The 18,757-nt window shown below is 31.6% G+C and overlaps 1 protein-coding gene across 1 annotated transcript; it reads left to right on the forward strand.

Moving 5' to 3' along the window:
- Positions 1-1,861: 1,861 nt before the first annotated feature.
- Positions 1,862-4,395, forward strand: LOC145047423 (uncharacterized). Its single transcript, XM_078995689.1, has 5 exons — positions 1,862-2,143; positions 2,250-3,398; positions 3,475-3,554; positions 3,640-3,904; positions 4,009-4,395. Exons 2-5 carry the CDS (start codon positions 2,648-2,650, stop codon positions 4,260-4,262), a joined length of 1,350 nt encoding a protein of 449 aa, XP_078851815.1. The 5' UTR covers positions 1,862-2,143; positions 2,250-2,647; the 3' UTR covers positions 4,263-4,395.
- The last annotated feature ends 14,362 nt before the right edge of the window (positions 4,396-18,757 follow it).

The following is an 18,757-nucleotide window of genomic DNA, read 5'->3' on the forward strand; positions in this document are numbered from 1 at the left end:
CAATGCTAGATACCGGTACCGCCTCATCTCATTTTTGAAACCATCATCGATTCCTAGAGGCCTAATAAGTAATAACTTTCAAAAATTATATGTTAAATGAGCAAATAGTTTTCAAGGAAAATGTTCTACACAATTTGTTAACTATCCACGTAATCTGATTTGATCTACAACAATCCCTAATCACAAACTCCCCAACATCTATCCATTCATCTATCCATTTGTTCGAGTTTGCATAATGTCCTTTAAGTTGCCCCATTGAGTTTCCTCCACTCGTAGAAGTCTTGGAAGCCAACCAAGCCAAAGTTTCTGGAAATTTTGCCCTTGAATTAGGTACTCGGATTATTTGTAGTTAACAAATTAGTTTGCTTATTATTTTTTAATTGTTGTTTAAAAAACACACTACATAAATGATGCAAGTCATATTCTATTTATTTTAAACGGAAAACAATTAAGTGGAAGACTAATCGTAATACTTTGGTGAGCACATGTGGAAAATAATAAAGTAGAAGACTAATCGTAATACTTCAAGTAAAATTTACCACATGTGACATTTTTTGAGGATTACAAGGATTGAACCTATCACATCCATCACATATGAGTATTAAACCCGGTGCATCCACCCAGCTATGTTGAACTTCGTTTTCAGCCATATCTATTGAAAAGCCCGTAACAATCCAAAACTATAGAGCAGTTAGTATGTAATATTACCTACTGGAATCGGTAAGTATAAAAGTTACAAAAGTACTTTTTTTCACAACAAAGATCGTTATAATACTTTTTGATGGAGAAGAAGTATCTGTAATTTCAAAGGGAGGCATCGGTCCCTCATATTCTCGTCGTTGTGCCAGAGTTATATAACCATAAGCTTCACAACTCTAACAGTATTTACCAACTTTTATCACATTATTAATCTTATGTACTTTTAAATATACGTATCCTTGTTTCCCCACTAACTTGAATGATTTTTCATGACGTGTGTAAAGCTTTTTTGCTCATTGTGAGTGGCCCTTTGTGATGGTTTATTGACACTTAATAAGGCAAATGTATTTTAAAATAAAATAATAAAAGTTATTAATTGCTTGAAATACATTAAATGTACTAACTTGTAAACTTGAGCAAATGGGAACTCCACTATATCACATGATTCGAAAAACATATTATTTTAAACAACAAAAGAGAACGTCATCACCCGAAAGAAAAACATGTGACATACCGCCAAAAGTATAACAAATCAGGAGATGTTGAACATGGAGATAGTCATGAGTTGTTGGTGCATTTATTTTCAAATCTTCAAATGAGAACAGAAGTCTCTAAAGTCAACATTGACATGACAATTACTTCTTCCACCGCTAAACAAGTACAATGTTACAATAAGGAAAAGACGGATAGTAAATTGTGAGATCTTGCATTTATTCCAAAAAAAAAAATTACGAATTTGTTCCAACTTGGTATAAGAAGTCAACTTACGAAAAGTCTTAGTATCATATTATAATATTAAATCTAAATTATTGTCATTTTCTTGAATTAAAATATTATATAGAAATCATCTTCATTTAGACAATTATCTAAAAGTCGAATACTAAATCACGAAGTCTCCTTCTCACAACATATTCATGCCCTTGCACCATGACGCTTTTGCAAGGCTTCAAGTGCGGCGTAAATGGACCGACTTCCAACAACCTTTGTACCAACATAAATAGGAAGTGGAGTTTAAAGATACACTTATGTTAATATTTTAATATATTCTTTAAAAGTTTTTGATTTTATTGGATTTATGTTAATTAGTGCTCAACTTTAAAAGATTCTCAATTTTAATAGATGATAAACGATAAACAATTCCATCTTGAAATTAATAATCTGTCATTTATTAAATTTAACAGAAACGAGAATAATTGGCGAATTCTATCAGCTGCTAACCATTTAAGGATATATCTCAAGTTCACGACTGTAAATTTGGGTGACGAACCTTCGAGGAAACTGCTCTCCCGATTTGACAAAAACATTTTCAAGAAATCGAGTATTGCAATTTGCAAATAATTTCTATTATATATCATAACTTTAAACGTTTTTCCCATCATACCCATGATCTAAACGTTGAATTGATTATATCAACGTTTAGAAAGAAATCGCCGGCTTCAATAAGGTGAAGTTTTTCCTGATGGATTTCCTTTAATTTCTATATCTTTTTACGTTTTCGGTTGCTCAATGGATCTTAACCCAGTTCTAATAATTCAATTGCTTACGCTCAGGGATCAACGGAAAACTCTGTTTTTCAATCTTCGATTGGACGATTTCTTGGTGGGTTTGATTGGGTCAATGCAGTTTTCAGGAGTTTTGTCATGATTAATAATTCAATTGCTTACGCACAGGGATCAACGGAAAACTCTGTTTTTCAATCTTGAATTGGACGATTTCTTGTTGGGTTTGATTGGGTTAATGCAGTTTTCAGGAGTTTGTCATGATTATTGATCGGTAGGGTTTAATTTGTTCGTCCCCAAATTCATGCATCTGTTCATTGGATTATCGTGATCTTCGAATTCGACTGAAATTACAGCTGGGTCCTTTTCTTTTAGCTAGATTCTTTCTGCGTAAAATTGATTTCTGTTTTATGCAAGAATCAAGATAGTTGGATAAAACTCTGATACAAATGGGTAAAGGAGAGCTAGGCATAGACACGGAGATAGATGAAATTGAGGGCGAATCGTCTTCACGTGTTCGTATCGATGAAGTGCGCCCCTTTCGAACACGTTACCCTGGTTTAGTTAGATTGAAAGCCTACATATTCGATGGATTAGGGGATTACTACAATAAAGAATGGGATCTCTTAGAGGGTAATGGCAAAGAATTTTGTTGGTATCATGTTGAAATCCCCAAAGGGAATCAAAAACTTTCGCAATCTGCTCAATATCTTATTGATGTTCTTTGTCCTCCATTAAAACTACAAGACATTCTTTCCTTAATTAGCAATGGACCATATTGTGGGCATGTCGATGGAGCTCTTGTATTTAGGGTCAATTCACCAGGTCCACCTTCTAGCAAGTTTACATTTAGATTAGCTGCTAGGGTTACTGAGAATTCTGTGATTACAGTGTCACTAGGGCGAGTGCCTAGATTAGGGTTTTCTCCTGTTGGTCAATCTCTTTTATCTGAAATCCCAAGTGTGGAGAGTCCAAGTGCTAAACAAAGTGGTTCATCAGAAAATGATGGTTTTGTGATCAAAGAACATGTTCTTGAGTTCTTGTTGACCATGAATCATTCTGAGGAAGCAGACAATCCTGTTCCTAAATCGGTTTCTAATTTGGTTGTTCATATTGTTGATACTCATGTGGATCATCTTGAGGATGTTGTTACTAAACTTGAGATCGAGCTTGATTCTGTAGAAGTTGATTTGGATAAAGGTAAAGTTCACATTTTTGTTATCAATGAAGTTAAAGATTTGATAACTGCATAGTTTGACTTTAGATTGACTTTCAGGTGGTTTTTACTTGAAGAAACAACTGTTGGATGATAGAAGATTCCCTAAAATGCATCTCGACTTGCAACGGATCTTGCAGGTAATTAATTAATCATTGTGGCCTTCTTTCTGTTTTTAATCTCTTGTTTGTGCAAAAGACGTAAATACCCTTGGGTAATGTATAGGTGATTACACATGGAGAACAAGTGTTTCCAAGAGTGAAGGAAAAATGTTCAGCAAAAGATTGGTTTGCTAATGAAGACATCAATTCCCTTGAAGAGTTAATCAGACGATTGAAAAGATTGAAAGATAATGTTGGTTTTATCTCCAATCGTGTGACAGCTGTACAGGCTGGACTTGACAGCTGGCAGGCAGAGCAAATCAACAGAAAACTCTACTATCTCTCATTCCTCTCCATCATATTCCTTCCTCTATCCATCATCACAGGAGGTTAGATTCTTCTACACTTTGACAACTTTCAAGTCAAATCAACTCATTATGGACCTTAATGATGTTAATAATAATAATAATAATAATAAATGATGACGTGGCAGTTTTTGGGATGAATGTGGGAGGGGTGCCATGGACAGGACAAAGAGACCCGAAGATAGCAGATGGATTCAGAAACGTGATGTTGGTTTGTTTGGCAACTTTAGCTCTTGTGTTGTTGTGCTTCTTGTTTCCTTTTCTTTATAGTAGAATAACTGCTTGGAGAAGACAAAGAACATTGAAAAGAAGCTGGTCACTTAACAAGAGGTCTTTCCTCAGAAGAACTGGTGGAGAAAGAGGAGGTTACCTTCGTCTCTGAGAGTATGTTAGCTGTTTGTATATCGCGTTTTTCTGAATCACATGTATAATCCAATAGTAATACTTTTCCATGGTTTTTACTTGGTTTAATCTTGTGAATAGTTGGTGCATAACAAGTTGGGATTTTTTGTGCATATGAATCATTTAAAATGCGTTAATGAGGGTGATTGTTGGATAGTTGACTGAGTATTGTTTTTGTATATGGATGTTTGCACCCCATGTGTGGTAAAAGATAAGAAATTCTTCAACTATTTATGAGTTGGAGTCATTTGTGAATTGGAAGGTAAAATATGAAATAAAAAATCATGACGTGTGACGTAAATTAAAAAGAAATATTGGGTGCAAATAGTTTCAAAGAAACTGCATATGATATGTTAACTATCCAAACAATTACATTTGATCTACAACAATCCTCCTTGATTCGAAAATTTTCAAACAATCTTCAAATATATTGTCTTTTGGTGGTCATAGCAAATATGGAATTTATCGAAGAGATGACATTGTAAGCTTGGCGATATGGAAAATTTTGATGGCAATGATTTTCATAGATGGCAAAAGAAGATGCCTTTTTGATATGAAATAAGAACTACTAAAGCAACATATAAACAAACCAAGTTATGGCACGATTATTGTAGAATGACCATGAGAGAGAGAGAGAGAGAGAGAGAGAGAGAGAGAGAGAGAGAGAGAGAGAGAGAGAGAGAGAGAGAGATTCTTATTATGTTTAAACCTAGCAAAACTTGGCACAATACAACAACACGACACGAAATTAACATGTTTGGGTAAGAGATTTCGATATGTTTATGTAAACGAGTTGATATGGCACACCACGATAATTAAACAGGTAGGGTTAGGATCAAAACTTTCAACTCGAATATGACCTGTTTAGTTATATATAATATTTTATAAATTTCATATTTTTTATAAATATTTTAAATATTAACATTTGTAGTGGCCCAAACTCAAGAATTAAAAGTAGAATTCAAACTTTCAAAGTAACTTAATTTTACTTCTCCACACTGTCTATCTCATTTGCTTCCTAACTCTAACTCTTTCCATTTTGCTTTCTAAACTTACTATAATTTTTTTCCGCTCCACCTCCCAACTCCATCATTTTACTTTTTCATCCTTTTTCCTCTATGATTCTTACTTTTCAACCTTTAAAATGTTTGAACCCGACATGACACAACATATTTATAAGGTTTAAACCTTAACCCGAAACCCGACACGAAATCGACACGAAAATAAAAGGGTTGAGACGACACGACATGATAATTAAACGGGTTGGATTAGGATCAAACATTCTCAACCCGTTTAATATTTTGGCCCGACGCGACACGACACGTTACGTTTTCCAGGTCTAATTATGTTACAAGAGTATCAGCTCTAGCCTTGTGGCCATGAGAGAGTGTTTCTCTTATAACAATCATTTGATTGTGTTAATCATATAGGATCAATTTCATCTTCTTCTTCCCTAATTCTTCTTTGTTCTTTAATTTCTTTTAACCCTAATTTTAAGTTCGCATCATTGGTCCGACCTCTCATTGACCCACCAACTCTTTAACTTTTGTTCTCCATGGAAACTCACAACTCTTTAACTTTTGTTCTCCATGGAAACTCAGCAGGCTCCTTTAGATATTCATGAGATACAACTCCAGTGAGCGACTACAGATAGATGTGGCGGAAATTGGATATGCATTCCAACTATGGGAGATCGATCATTAGCTTCTTGTTCCTGAGTTTTTTTTTTTTTTTTTTTTTTTGTAAATTCAATAAAGGAAAGGGAAGGAAAATTTTGACAAAAAGAAAGGTAGGGGAAGGAAAATATTCATTATTCCGTGTTCCCGAGTTCGAAGGAAATGAAAATGAACGAAAGGAAAATTTAAGTTTTTGTGTTCCCGAGTTAGGAGGAAAAGAAAATAAAACTTTAAACTTTCATCCCCCTCACTTTCTTCCCAAATCCGCCCAATTTGGGAGGAAAATTTGGAAGGAAAATATGGCTCCAAAATCCTTTCCCTGCCCTCACAATCCTTCCATTAATAAAACTCGGGAACATTATTTTCCTTCGACACCCCTTACTTTCTGTCTGTATCATCCCATTTCCCTCCTTAAGTAGAACTTGAGAACAAGGCGTATGAGGAACACGGTTCTTGAAATTAATGTGGAATTAGATTGGTGTTTCAGTTTCATCAGCAAGGGAAAGTTTGCCTAGGGCGGTAGAGAATGAGGAGTTGCCTGAATTTGACGGTGTTGATCCTTAATGATGGATTCAAAAAGAAACCTTGTACTTCCAAATTAATGGGTCACCTCCTCACCTTTAAATTTGTTTCGCTTAATCAAGTATAATGGGCATTGCTCAACCTGGGTTCAATTTACTTGGGAGCAATTCCATATGAAATTACTCCATCATTTTAATGGTTTAGAGATCCATAATCCTTGAGATCAGGTGGTGACATTAAGCGAATTGATTCCAGTTTTGTTTCTCTTGATGAAGTTGTCAAAGACGTCGAGGATATGTCATGTCTGTGTAATTTATCCCAGACTTATTTCTGTTCTCAGCAAAACAATGGGTTAAGTCCAATGATTGATTTAGAGCTGTCTACCTTGGACCAAACCGGTAATTAGGGGCCGAAGATGTCTAGGCCCACGGATAAGGTTCAAACAATACAAAGCGACTTACACAAATCATACCCTAATCAATGTTTCTTTGTTTCTCCTTCATAGGACACATCTCAAGTCCTTCAGCGAGATCAAGGGGTACATACGCCTATCATAACAGAATGGGAATAGCAACATAAAAGGGTTTATGTTTTTACTAGGCGAATCCCCGCGCATTGGACGAGAATATAACTATTTAATTAAAATAATAATTTTTAACAAATTGTGATTTATATAATTGAAAACGAATCTTAACTGCACAACAAAAACTTATAGTTAACATATTAGTTTTATTAACTGTAATAAGTTTATATCATTGGTTATTTATACTATTAATTGATATTTTATATAATGTTTTATGTTGTGTAAATTGTATATGAAACGTAGGTTGTTTTCTATATATAACAAATGCAAAGTTGTATGAAAAAAAATACTATATCTTTTGATGATTTTATGGACGGTTTAAGTTGTGTAAATCGTATATAAAACATAAGTTGATTTGTATATATAAAACAAATAACAAATAGTATTGAAAAATACTACAACTTTTAATAACATAAAAACACTGCAACATCTACTATAACATACGGTTACATCAAATGAAATTTATTAAACACTTATAAATTGTTCAAAATGAATATTTAGAAATTAACATACATTGATATATAGAAACATTGTAATTAAAAAATGATGTTTAAATAACTATTGATGGGGCATAACTCATTTTTTCAACTCTTTCATATTTGAATCACAAACCTCTTTAAACATATAATTTTATTTATCAAAACTTACTTATATACTACTAATATAGCTACAATGTGTATAAATAAATGAAAAATAAAAAGAACTGCATATTAATAACCATAAGTTAAAAAAATTCTTGAATGTATTGAAAAATAAAAAGGCATAATTAATTACATTAAATTTAAAATCATAACTATATTTAAATTAGAAAACTCTTGAGATGTAACATGAGTTTCAAACTCTTGAGTTATGCATAACAATGTAATATGAATACTCACAATTATATGTTATAATAACAATATTATCAACATTTATCATTAAAATAATGATTTCTATATACTAAGTTTCAACTAATAATATAATTTTTAAGTATACAATAAGATAGATATAATAAGTTGTGTTTGAATTGAAGTAAATAAAGTTTTTGATTTAACATTTTTTAATTATAAATAGTTTAAATTAATTTATAAATAACTTATATGAATATTATTTATTTCATTCATTATTATTATTATATTATTTCAAATAACAATCATTTTTAATATAATATAATGTGTTTTTTATTTTTATGTTATCTCAAACTATTATTATTTTTAATTAATAAAAAACTACATGTATGAAAAATTTTCATTATTATATTTAAGATAAGAAAACTATCAATTTTAGTATTGTATTTTTGTTATTACATCTTTGAAGTATTGGAAATGAATAAATTATCCAAGTAAAATGATGATTTAAATTTCAAATTTACATAGTTGTTAAGTATTAGGACCTATCTTAAAATAAAAATAAAAATAAAACATGTTCAAAATGGGTTAGGGGAAGGGGGAAATGTTATATTTTTATCACTTATATTTTTCTTATATAAATATTAATATTTTTTTATTTAACTTTTTCGTACGGTGAAAAAATAATAATAATAAAGAAATTGACAAATATAATAAGATATAATATATCACTTATTTTATTACTATAAAAACATTTAAAAAATGAGTAAATCCATATTAGTTTTGCGAGAACATAAAGAATTTATTTTATTAACACATAAATAATCATTGGTTTTCAACAATAAATTCATATCATAATTTATTTTTTCTTTACGATAAAAAAATTAAATTGACAAATGTAATAAGATATAGTAGATTATTTATTTTTATTACTATAAAAATATTTAAAAAATGGTAATATTCATATTAGTTTTGCGAGCACATAAAAAATGTAATTTTATAAAACATAAATAATCTTTGGTTTTCAACAATAAAATCATATCATATTTAAAATCATTCATTTTAATTAGTCATTATCACCAGTAATTTGAATAATAATTGTAAACTGTTTTTATCAAAATCAATTATCAAAAATTCTGTGGATGTTATTTACAATAAAATAAGCAATAGAAACTAACATAACATTTAATTAATAGCATAAAATACATGTTGAAATAATGTTATCTTGAATAGAAAAATAAATTGTCTTAACATAAAGAGAAAAAGACAACATAAAGATACATACATCTTAAGATAATTGTTCTAACCGATAAATAGTTAAAAAAATTTCTTTACATGCACCTAACTTGAATTTACTTGCATTTACATTTGGAAAAGTTAGAATTGTTTGCTTACATCCATAAAACCACTCACATAATTTTTCACACAATAGCAAAATAATCTATCATTATGTGTTGACATACATGCAATTTGAAAGCTGTAATATGTGTTGACATACATGCAATTTGAAAGTTGTAATGTTTTTTATATAGGTTAAATATTTCATTTAATGCATCAATTAAGTAAAATGATATGAAAAGTTTTGGGAGTTACAAATCACAATATTTCAATTAATCATAAATTAAATTGTATAAGTTGAATAGTCTTAGGAGTTTTAAATGCATAGGGTTCAAAAAAAATGTTTGCTTTATAAGATACTAGGCAAATATCCGCGCGTCACGCAGAAACACCCATATAGTTGAAATCTTTATAAATATATGTTTTTTTAATATAACAGTAACATTGTTATTAAATTTGATTTAATAATTTGTATACTAAATTGATACAATATATTTGTTATTTTGAATTATATGATAATATATGCATTTATTATAACTTCATAATCTCAATCGTTTGAATGACTTCTACCCGCGAGTTACACATGAATAAAATTAAATATAATATATGCTTTAATATTATTTATAGTTGTTATTATTGTTAATTATTTTTTAAAAATTTATATGTTTAATGTTTTAATTTCTGTTGTTATAATTATTTCAAACATCAAACATTATTTTTTTGATTTTAAATGTAACAATATAATCATTTTTATAGAGTTAATTTTAACTATTGTTATTGTAAGTTATTTTAAGGTACTTATTTAAAAACTTTTAACAGTTATAAAAATATCTTTTAAAAATATTTTAGTTTAATTGAGATTACAATTTAGTTTTTGAATTAATCACTACAATTTATCACTTTTAACTATTTATAAAATATTCTTCAGTTTTTTAAGTGGAACTGAAATTTATATTTAAGTTGACATTGTAATGTTATATTTAAGTTAACAATTTAAGTATTTTGTCTAAACTGTTCAAAAGTGTTAGCTTTAAACTGATAATGATTTACATATAACAACATATTAAATCTAATAAATCAAATTTAATATGTTAAAAGTTAAAGACATAACTTTATATGTAGAAGTAAATATATTATTTTAAAACTTAAATTTAGTTTATTTATGATTACACTTTAGATTTGATATTTATTTAACATTATTAACCAATTTATAATTATTATTAGAAAGACACTACAATTTATCACTTTTAACTATTTACATAATATTCTTTGGGTTGTTTAAGTGAAACTAAAATTTATATTTAAGTTTATCCTGTAATATTATTTTTAAATTAGTAATTTAAGCATTTTATACAAATTGTTCCAAAAATGTATCTTTAAAATGATAATAATTTACATTAAACAATATATTAATACTAATAAATTAAATATAATCTGTTAAAAGTTAAAAAATATAACTTTATAAGTAGTAGTAAATATATTGTTTTAATATTGGAATCTAGTTTATATATGATTACAGTTTAGATTTAATATTTATTTAACCTAATTAACCAAATTATAATTATTATTAGAAAGAAATTGAAAAGTCATGGGAGTTTCAAATGAATATGGTGAAATGAAAAATATATGAGAGTTTCAAATGAATGTGGTGAAAGGAACAATGTTTCATTTATAAGTATACTAGGCGAATCTCTGCGCGTTGCACGAGAATAGAAATTATATAGTTAAAATAATCACTTTTACGAAATTATTATTTAATATTTCTACTTTGAAACAAAATGTTAGTAGTAAAGCAAACATATGTTAACATGTTGGTTTTATTAAACATTATAGTTTAATTTTTAAGTCATTGTGATATATATAATTATTTGATAATTTTATAAACCGTTTAAAATTGTATAAATTATAAATCAAATGAATGATAATATAACGGGTAACAAAATATATAAACAAAAATATGAACTGCAACTTTTAGTAATATAAAAATAAAAGAAACATTTGTTATAACATTTGTATTAAATATATATATATATATATATATATATATACACACACACACACACAACGAATAATAAAAAATATGAAAAATAAACACTATAACTTTTAATAACATAAAAACACTAAAACATCTATTATAACATTTATTTTAACTCTTTATATTTAAATCACAAATCTCTTCAAACACATTAATGTTTTTAATGAGCGAAACTTTACAACCTTATAAAAGAAAGGAAAATAAAAAGTTATTCGTGGTTAATAATTAATAATCATACGTTAAAACTCTTGAGTTGTAACTAATAAATATACATAAATTAGAAAACTCTTGAGTTGTAGTGTGAGTTTCAAATGAATGCGGTACTTGGAAATCTATTATTATTATTATTATTATTATTATTATTATTATATTCGTCTAAATAATTGGTTTTGATGCATTATTTTAATCCCTTCAATTATTAAACATAAAGATATTTAATTATAAATTTATAACATACATAGGTGCATATACATGTTAAACAAATCACATATAATATATATATTTTTGTAAATGTCATATGTAATTCTTATCATTGTAATATGGATAAATTACTTTCATATAAAGAACATATCATGATAAGTCTATCATAATTACATATCAAATATTCAAATTATGTTATCTTTTAAATACTGTCTTTTAAATATGTTGTGTTGGATAACCCAACATAAAATAATAGAAAATAAACATAATCAAAATAGAAAAACTACAATCAAATAAATAAGAGCATTGGGTGGTTGAATATATAAATAAAGATGTTACATAAAAATACATTTAAATTAAAAGAAAAAACTAACATTCATCAACTTTGCTCAAAAAAAAACTTATATCCATTTTATGAATCTTCTTTCTTCATTTAACACCATTCAACCATAGAAACTTGATGAAAATTCTTCACTAACTTGCAATAAAAATATTTTTCATGAAAAAGAAGAATCAGAAAGATATTCTAAGCAAAACATGGATGTTTGGAGAGTCACGTTCAAGATTGAGTAATACACACAAATCACATATAAAGATTAAATGAGAAACTGAATATAGAGAAAGAATAGAAAAAGCTTCATTTGTTTTGGTTGAAAGAAAAAATCATATTACAATTACTATCAATGCGACATAACTCATTTATTCAAATCATCATATTTGGATCGTGAATGCTTCAACTATATGAAAACTTTTGAATCACAATATCTTCAAATCTTTCTTACATGTAAGATTTTATATAACACAAAAGACACAACAGATTGGTTTTTTTATAGTAAACTTTTCACTAAATGCTAATTAAACATAATATAAGTTATAAAACTTTTGAGTGTTAAATCATAATTAAGAAAACTTTTGAGTTGCATTAGTTAAAAAAGGGGGTTTCAAATGAATGTGGTTTGAGAAAGTTAAAAAAGAGGGTTTCAAATGCATGACATTCAAGAAAAAATGCTAGCTTTATAAGTATGTATGATAATGAAATGATATAGATATAGATATAGATAGATATAGATTATGAGCAACAATATGGGCCGAGTTACAAATTTCTAAAAAGACTATTTAGTGTGTTTGTTACTGGAGAATGATGAGGGTGGTTCGAATACCGAAGCGAGGTAGTACTTCGATTCAACAGATGAAAAAACATGTGATGGAAAAAGGAGCAACTTCCTATTGAGGTATGTGCTACTTGGAATTCTATGGGGTTTCCACCAAGGTCATTTCGAGAGGTAAAATGTTAAAATTAGAAGGACCAATCATTGTTATCTAGAAAGTTATAGTGGTAGATAGTGATGATATTCATAATTTATTGTCTCAAAAATGTGTGAATTCCTTATCTTTACCCTTTACGTGTTATTATGAAATTAATTCAAGCGAGTAGATGACCATAAGATTTGTACTGATAAGCAATGTGTGAACTTGAAGGTCTAGGGTGGGTAACTGTAAATTTAGTTTGGAAACATTGTTATGTAATAAGGGACATTTAGACATGGTTTTAAGCATGAATTGGCTCAAGACGCTTGGTGAGGTCGTTCACAATAGGGACAAATTAGTTTCAATCCAACCCATATTTGCAAAGAGGACCGAATGGGGAAATCATACTAAGGTGAATGACCTACATTTAAAACTATTCAAATACCACTGTTGATTTTTGTAACACCTGTGTTTTTGGGTTTGCCATTTTTAGCAATGTAATAGTCTAGGTTAACCTTTGTAACCTGTTTTGAAATAATAGAAGTGTATTAATTGAGTATTATGTGTTTTGTGCTTAATTGCTTAATTATGTGGTTTGATTATTTAAGAATAAAAATAAGCGTCAAAATTTAAGTGTAAAATAAACTTGATATCCTTAGATAATGTTGTAGTAGTTGAAACAAGGTTTCCGAAGATATAAAGAATGTCGAAATCCGAGTTATAACAAAGAAGTTATGACCTGTCGAAGTTTCGCGACAGAACCGGCAACGCTGAATGACGTAAAAAGTGAAATCTACGTTAGAGCGATAGTTAGCCTTAGTGATCTAAACGAGAATCGAATATCTCGTTGTTAGTATCAAAGCGATAAAAAGTTAGGCGAGAACGGACGTCAAACGAAGAAGTTATGAATTTATAACGAAATTTTCTGTTCCGGCCTATTAAAAATAAATTCAAAATTAGCCAACAGAGTCTAAACGAAAGTTGTAGAGCATAGTCTCACCTTCGCGTGGATATAAAGAACGTCGAAAACGGAGTTCGTATGAAGAAGATATGAATTTCCGAAGTTTATTAAATAATTTGTATTTAATTTTAATTGGAAAATTCGGCCTTATCCGAAGGCGAGTCACCGGACTCATCCGGAGTACGCCCCGCGTACAGCGAAGATGTAGACACTCGCACTCGAGGACTTCGGATGACGAACGCAGTGACGATTTCGGACCAATACGCCCCGTGTACTGGCGTACGCCCCGCGTACTCTGAGGCTCCAGCCTCCTATAAATAGGATGCGAGGCTGCCGAGTTTCTTTGCTATTTTTCTCCATTCTCTCTCCTGTTTTGCCTCGATTTGTGTGCCAGAAATACCCCGAAGCCCCGGTAATATTCCCGAGTCCCGAAGCAAGTCCCGAGATCCCAAAGATCCCGAGAAGTGCGGTTTCCGAGCCGAAGCTCTGCCCGCGAGAAGTTTGATTTTTGTAGAGATCTTCCAGATCTGCTGAGGAATTACTACTTTTGCAAGTCGTAGTGCTGTCCGATCATCTTCTGATCAGGTGAGTGTATACTACCTTTCATAAACACAATAATAATACAAGTATGGTTTGAGTGTATTAAGTATATTGTTGTTTATATGTGTGAGTGCGTTGTTATTTTCTCCTAACGTATAATTATGAAGTATTTTATACGAGGTACGTGTTATTTGTATATTTTGTTGTTATGTGTGTGAATGTATATTCACTTTCTTCTATCTTACAGATCTGATTATTTTTATATGAAATACGTGTTATGTGTGTGTGCCTCATCTGTTATATGGAAAATGTATTGATCAAGCATGTTATACATGTTTTGAAAATATGTATAAAAATATATGTTTTTATCTACTAATATGTTGGGTAGAACATGGGTAGATAGTTGGTGTGTAATAAACAGATGAGAGGCCTCGTTTTTGTTTTGATCCAGTCACCTAGCGGAATTTAGATGACGACCACGGACTTTTCTAGACAGTGTAGTGGAACGCTAGCAGGCTCAAAACCTGTAGGTGTTAATGAACTTGGGTGTTCATTCGTTGTATTCCATCCCCCTCATGGTTGCCTTATTTGACTTATATTGCTGAGGAACCCCCGCAGCATGTGTTGTCACCCTGATGAAAATATTCTTAGATTAGGTCCCTTGTGTTAGTTATTTTAGGGACATAAAGTGAGAATAACGGGAATGGGTAACTGGGTTATTGTTGGTTGATAATAATTAATTTAATTATTGTGGGTTGAAAACCCTATATGCTCACCAGGCTCCCAAGCCTGACCCACTCAGTTTTATTTGTATTACAGGAAGTGGCGCAAGGGCGTAAGATGGATGAACCATCAAGTTGTTTTGTTTACAAGTTTGTATATGTATATATTTGTTGAATGACTTATAATGTTATCGTTTATGCTTATTGGTCTATATCGGAACATGACACCCCGAGTTTTGATTATATAATGAAAAATACATTTCTTTTATGAAATGCTTTGGTAAACATTGTTTTATCATGTTTTGTTTTTGGGAACAAATTCCGCAACTCTTTCAAATCAAAAGGATTTACTCTGAATTTATTTTAAAAGCATAAATGAAAATCGGTCTTTTCTGGCCGTGATTTTGGGGATGTCACAGTTGGTATCAGAGCATTAGTTTGAGCGAACTAGGAATTTTTAGGATTTCTAGACTTAAACTTAGAATGCTAAGTGAAATTTTGAGATGTGTGTCTTTTACATTTTAGACACGAGCACTAGTTTATTTTAGGAAGTTGCCTAAAATGCTTTATGTGCTAAATGTTATATGTTACCATATATGATATTATTTGTTCGGATCTATGGTTTGTTGTCGACCGGATCTAGAAACTTTATGTGTGTAGGATTCTAAGCGTACGTCTACGATATTAGAACTAACATGTAAACGTTTCGAAGTGATAAGGATGATTTGAATATCTATCGTGAATGAGGATCTAATTTCACCTTATTCGGTGTGTAGATCAAAAATGGTGAGAACAAGAAGTGGAGTTGGAAATGCTAATGAAAACAGGAATCAACCACCAGTGATTGAGCAAAGACCTGTCGTAGCAGCAACACCTGAGCCAATTACAATGGCTGGTGTGCAAATGATGAATCAAACAATGTTGGATCGTCAGATGGATGAAACCAGACGGTTGCTTCAACAGAATCGTGAAGAACTGTCAATTCGTGTGGAAGAGCCTGAATTAAATGAAGGGCACTCGAAAGGTGGAAATTTCAGTGGATCAGTTGGTCAAGCCAACCCACCGATAGTTAGGCAAGACAACCATGATGGAAGGAATGATGGAATGGGATGCAAGTACAAGGACTTTCTAACTTGCAAACCATCGACCTTCAATGGAAAAGAGGACCCGATAGGAGTGATGGATTGGATCTCTGAAATGGAGTTAGCCTTCATGACTTCTGGCTGCAGAGGCAAGTTGCAGACTATCTATGCAGTGCGTCAATTCCGAGGTGGAGCCATTCGTTGGTGGAACACTCTAGGGAAGACTTTAAGCCCAAATGAGCCACTGCAATTGTCATGGGCAGAGTTCTTGGTGCAGTTCAAGCGCAAGTTCTGCTCGGCTCAAAATCTATTGGAGCTAGAGAACAAGTTTCTGACACTAACGAAAGGCAGCATGTCAGTCGATGAATACACCAATAACTTCACCGATAAGATGGAGTTTACCTTGCGTATCGTTCTAGACGAGCTGACAAAGGTGGACCGGTATGCGAAGGGACTCCCATGGGAGTACGAGGTGCCAGTATGTCAGGCACATACTCTAGAGGCAGCTATCTAGGCTGCCAAGTCTGTTGAGAACATGATTAAGGGGAGAACCACCAACAAGGTTGGGGTTGGTGAGAAGAGAAAGTTTGATGGAACATCTGGTTCAGTAAAAAAGGAAAATTTTCGAAATCTGATTCGAAAAGGTTTGGTGGGGGCCCCTCCTTGGAATGTATGTTTATTGCTAGAAGAAAAAAAAATTGTGACTAAATGTTGAAATTCCCCCCAAAAATGTCTATTGTTGGCATTTTCCACACACACACACACACACACACACACACACACACACACACATATATATATATATATATATATGAGAAATCAAAGTTTCATTAAAATGTTAAGACTATCGGGTATGGGAAACACCCTACCCTATTTTTATTTTCTGAATTGGCAACCAAAAAAGCCGTTATAACGGCTAGAACACCCCCCCAATCGCGATTTTAGGCGTTATGGTGTCCGACATTATCATGGCAGCGGGTGGCAACAAGGCTTGCAATGGTCGTTTTGGCTTGCAATGGTTATAATTCGGATCGTTGAGAACGGTCACAACGTAAACAAAAAAGTTATTTGTTTTTAATTTTACTCACATATAGATACACATATTAACTTTAGTTATTACCTACACAATACATTTATTTTTCTTATCGTGTCTTATTACACAAAACTCAACCAATTTCTCTTCACTTCATTTTATTACACACAACTCAACAAATTTCTCGTTCAACCAAATATAGATCAAAACTCGAACACTCCTCCTCCTAACACAAACACATTCACTCCGCTCGGTTTCACGCAATACGAGGGCTACGTGAATCTCTTCAACTAGCAAAGCTCACCACAACTACCATTTTCCGACAACTTTTTCAATCTTGCCGCACCCTATATGCAACAAAATCCAAACCTTTAAGAAAACATTTTCAACACCTTTGCTTCCATTCCAACACAACCACACAACCACCACCCATACAAACAACCACACGACCACCACCCACATAAGAAATTTAAAATATGGTTGCCAAGACGCGAGCGGGAGGTAGTTGGAAACCTAGAGGGATAGGGAAAAAAGAAAAGAAAGTGGTCGCGGTCATGGAAAACGACGAAGAACTTCCAACATGGTGGATACCAGAGGAGGAGCAGGCATTGGTGGTGGTGTGGTGCAAGACATCAAAACATCCAACTATGGGAAATGATATGAGGAGATGTGGATTTTAGGAAGCCGCAATCGTAAAATTTTGCACAATTTTGAACAAAGGGGAGGCATATCGCAATTACGATATGCTTAGTAGCAAGTGGACTACACTTCATAAGAAGTGCACCAAGTTTAATTCGATCTACAACAAAATTTTCTCGCACAAGCAACTGATGACTATAATGTGTTTAGAGCCGTTAGGGAGTAATATCACATCGAAACGGGTCATATTTTCGAGTATGACAAAATTTGGGAGATTTTGAGAAATGGCCCAAAATGGCTTAAGATGCCACCATCAACGGAGGTATAATCAAAGAGCTCGTGTGGTTTGGGTTTGGTTTACGTTTCCGACGTACGAACGAACATCGACCTCAACGTCGACACTGATAAGCTCATGTATGACATTGAAGAGATCTCCCTGCCATGACGACCGATAGGGCATGACAAAGTGAAACGCGCTCAACGACATGCTAAGGAAAAGATAAAGTAGGGTTCGAGAGCACGCGGAAATGAAAGAGAAATTCGACGCCCACAACGCAATCACAATTAAAGAATATGAATTACAACGTAAGCATTTGGAGTTCCTTCGTCAGCAAGCAGAGGAAGATTGAATGACAAAGAATTTGGCAATTCTTCAAGCAAACGAGGAAAATATAGCACCGAGACTAGTGTAAGTGCTCCGAAAGATGAAGGAAAAGATCGAGAAAAATATTTGGACGATGATTAATGTATCATTATTATGTTTTTTTAAATTTAGGATTATCATATTTTTTCCGTTCAATGTTTTTAGTTAATGTTATTTGTAACTTAGGATTTAATTAAATTACATGT

Source organism: Lactuca saligna, chromosome 5 (assembly GCF_052625555.1).
Source record: "Lactuca saligna cultivar CGN05327 chromosome 5, ASM5262555v1, whole genome shotgun sequence".
NCBI classification, from domain to species: Eukaryota; Viridiplantae; Streptophyta; class Magnoliopsida; order Asterales; family Asteraceae; genus Lactuca; species Lactuca saligna.

Bases quoted from the DNA above. Each gene is read 5' to 3' on its own strand.
- LOC145047423 (XM_078995689.1), top strand. From the start codon at position 2,648: ATGGGTAAAGGAGAGCTAGGCATAGACACGGAGATAGATGAAATTGAG. The intron at 3,399-3,474 runs GTAAAGTTCACA...ATTGACTTTCAG, and splicing joins AGAAGTTGATTTGGATAAAG to GTGGTTTTTACTTGAAGAAA. The intron at 3,905-4,008 runs GTTAGATTCTTC...ATGACGTGGCAG, and splicing joins TCTATCCATCATCACAGGAG to TTTTTGGGATGAATGTGGGA.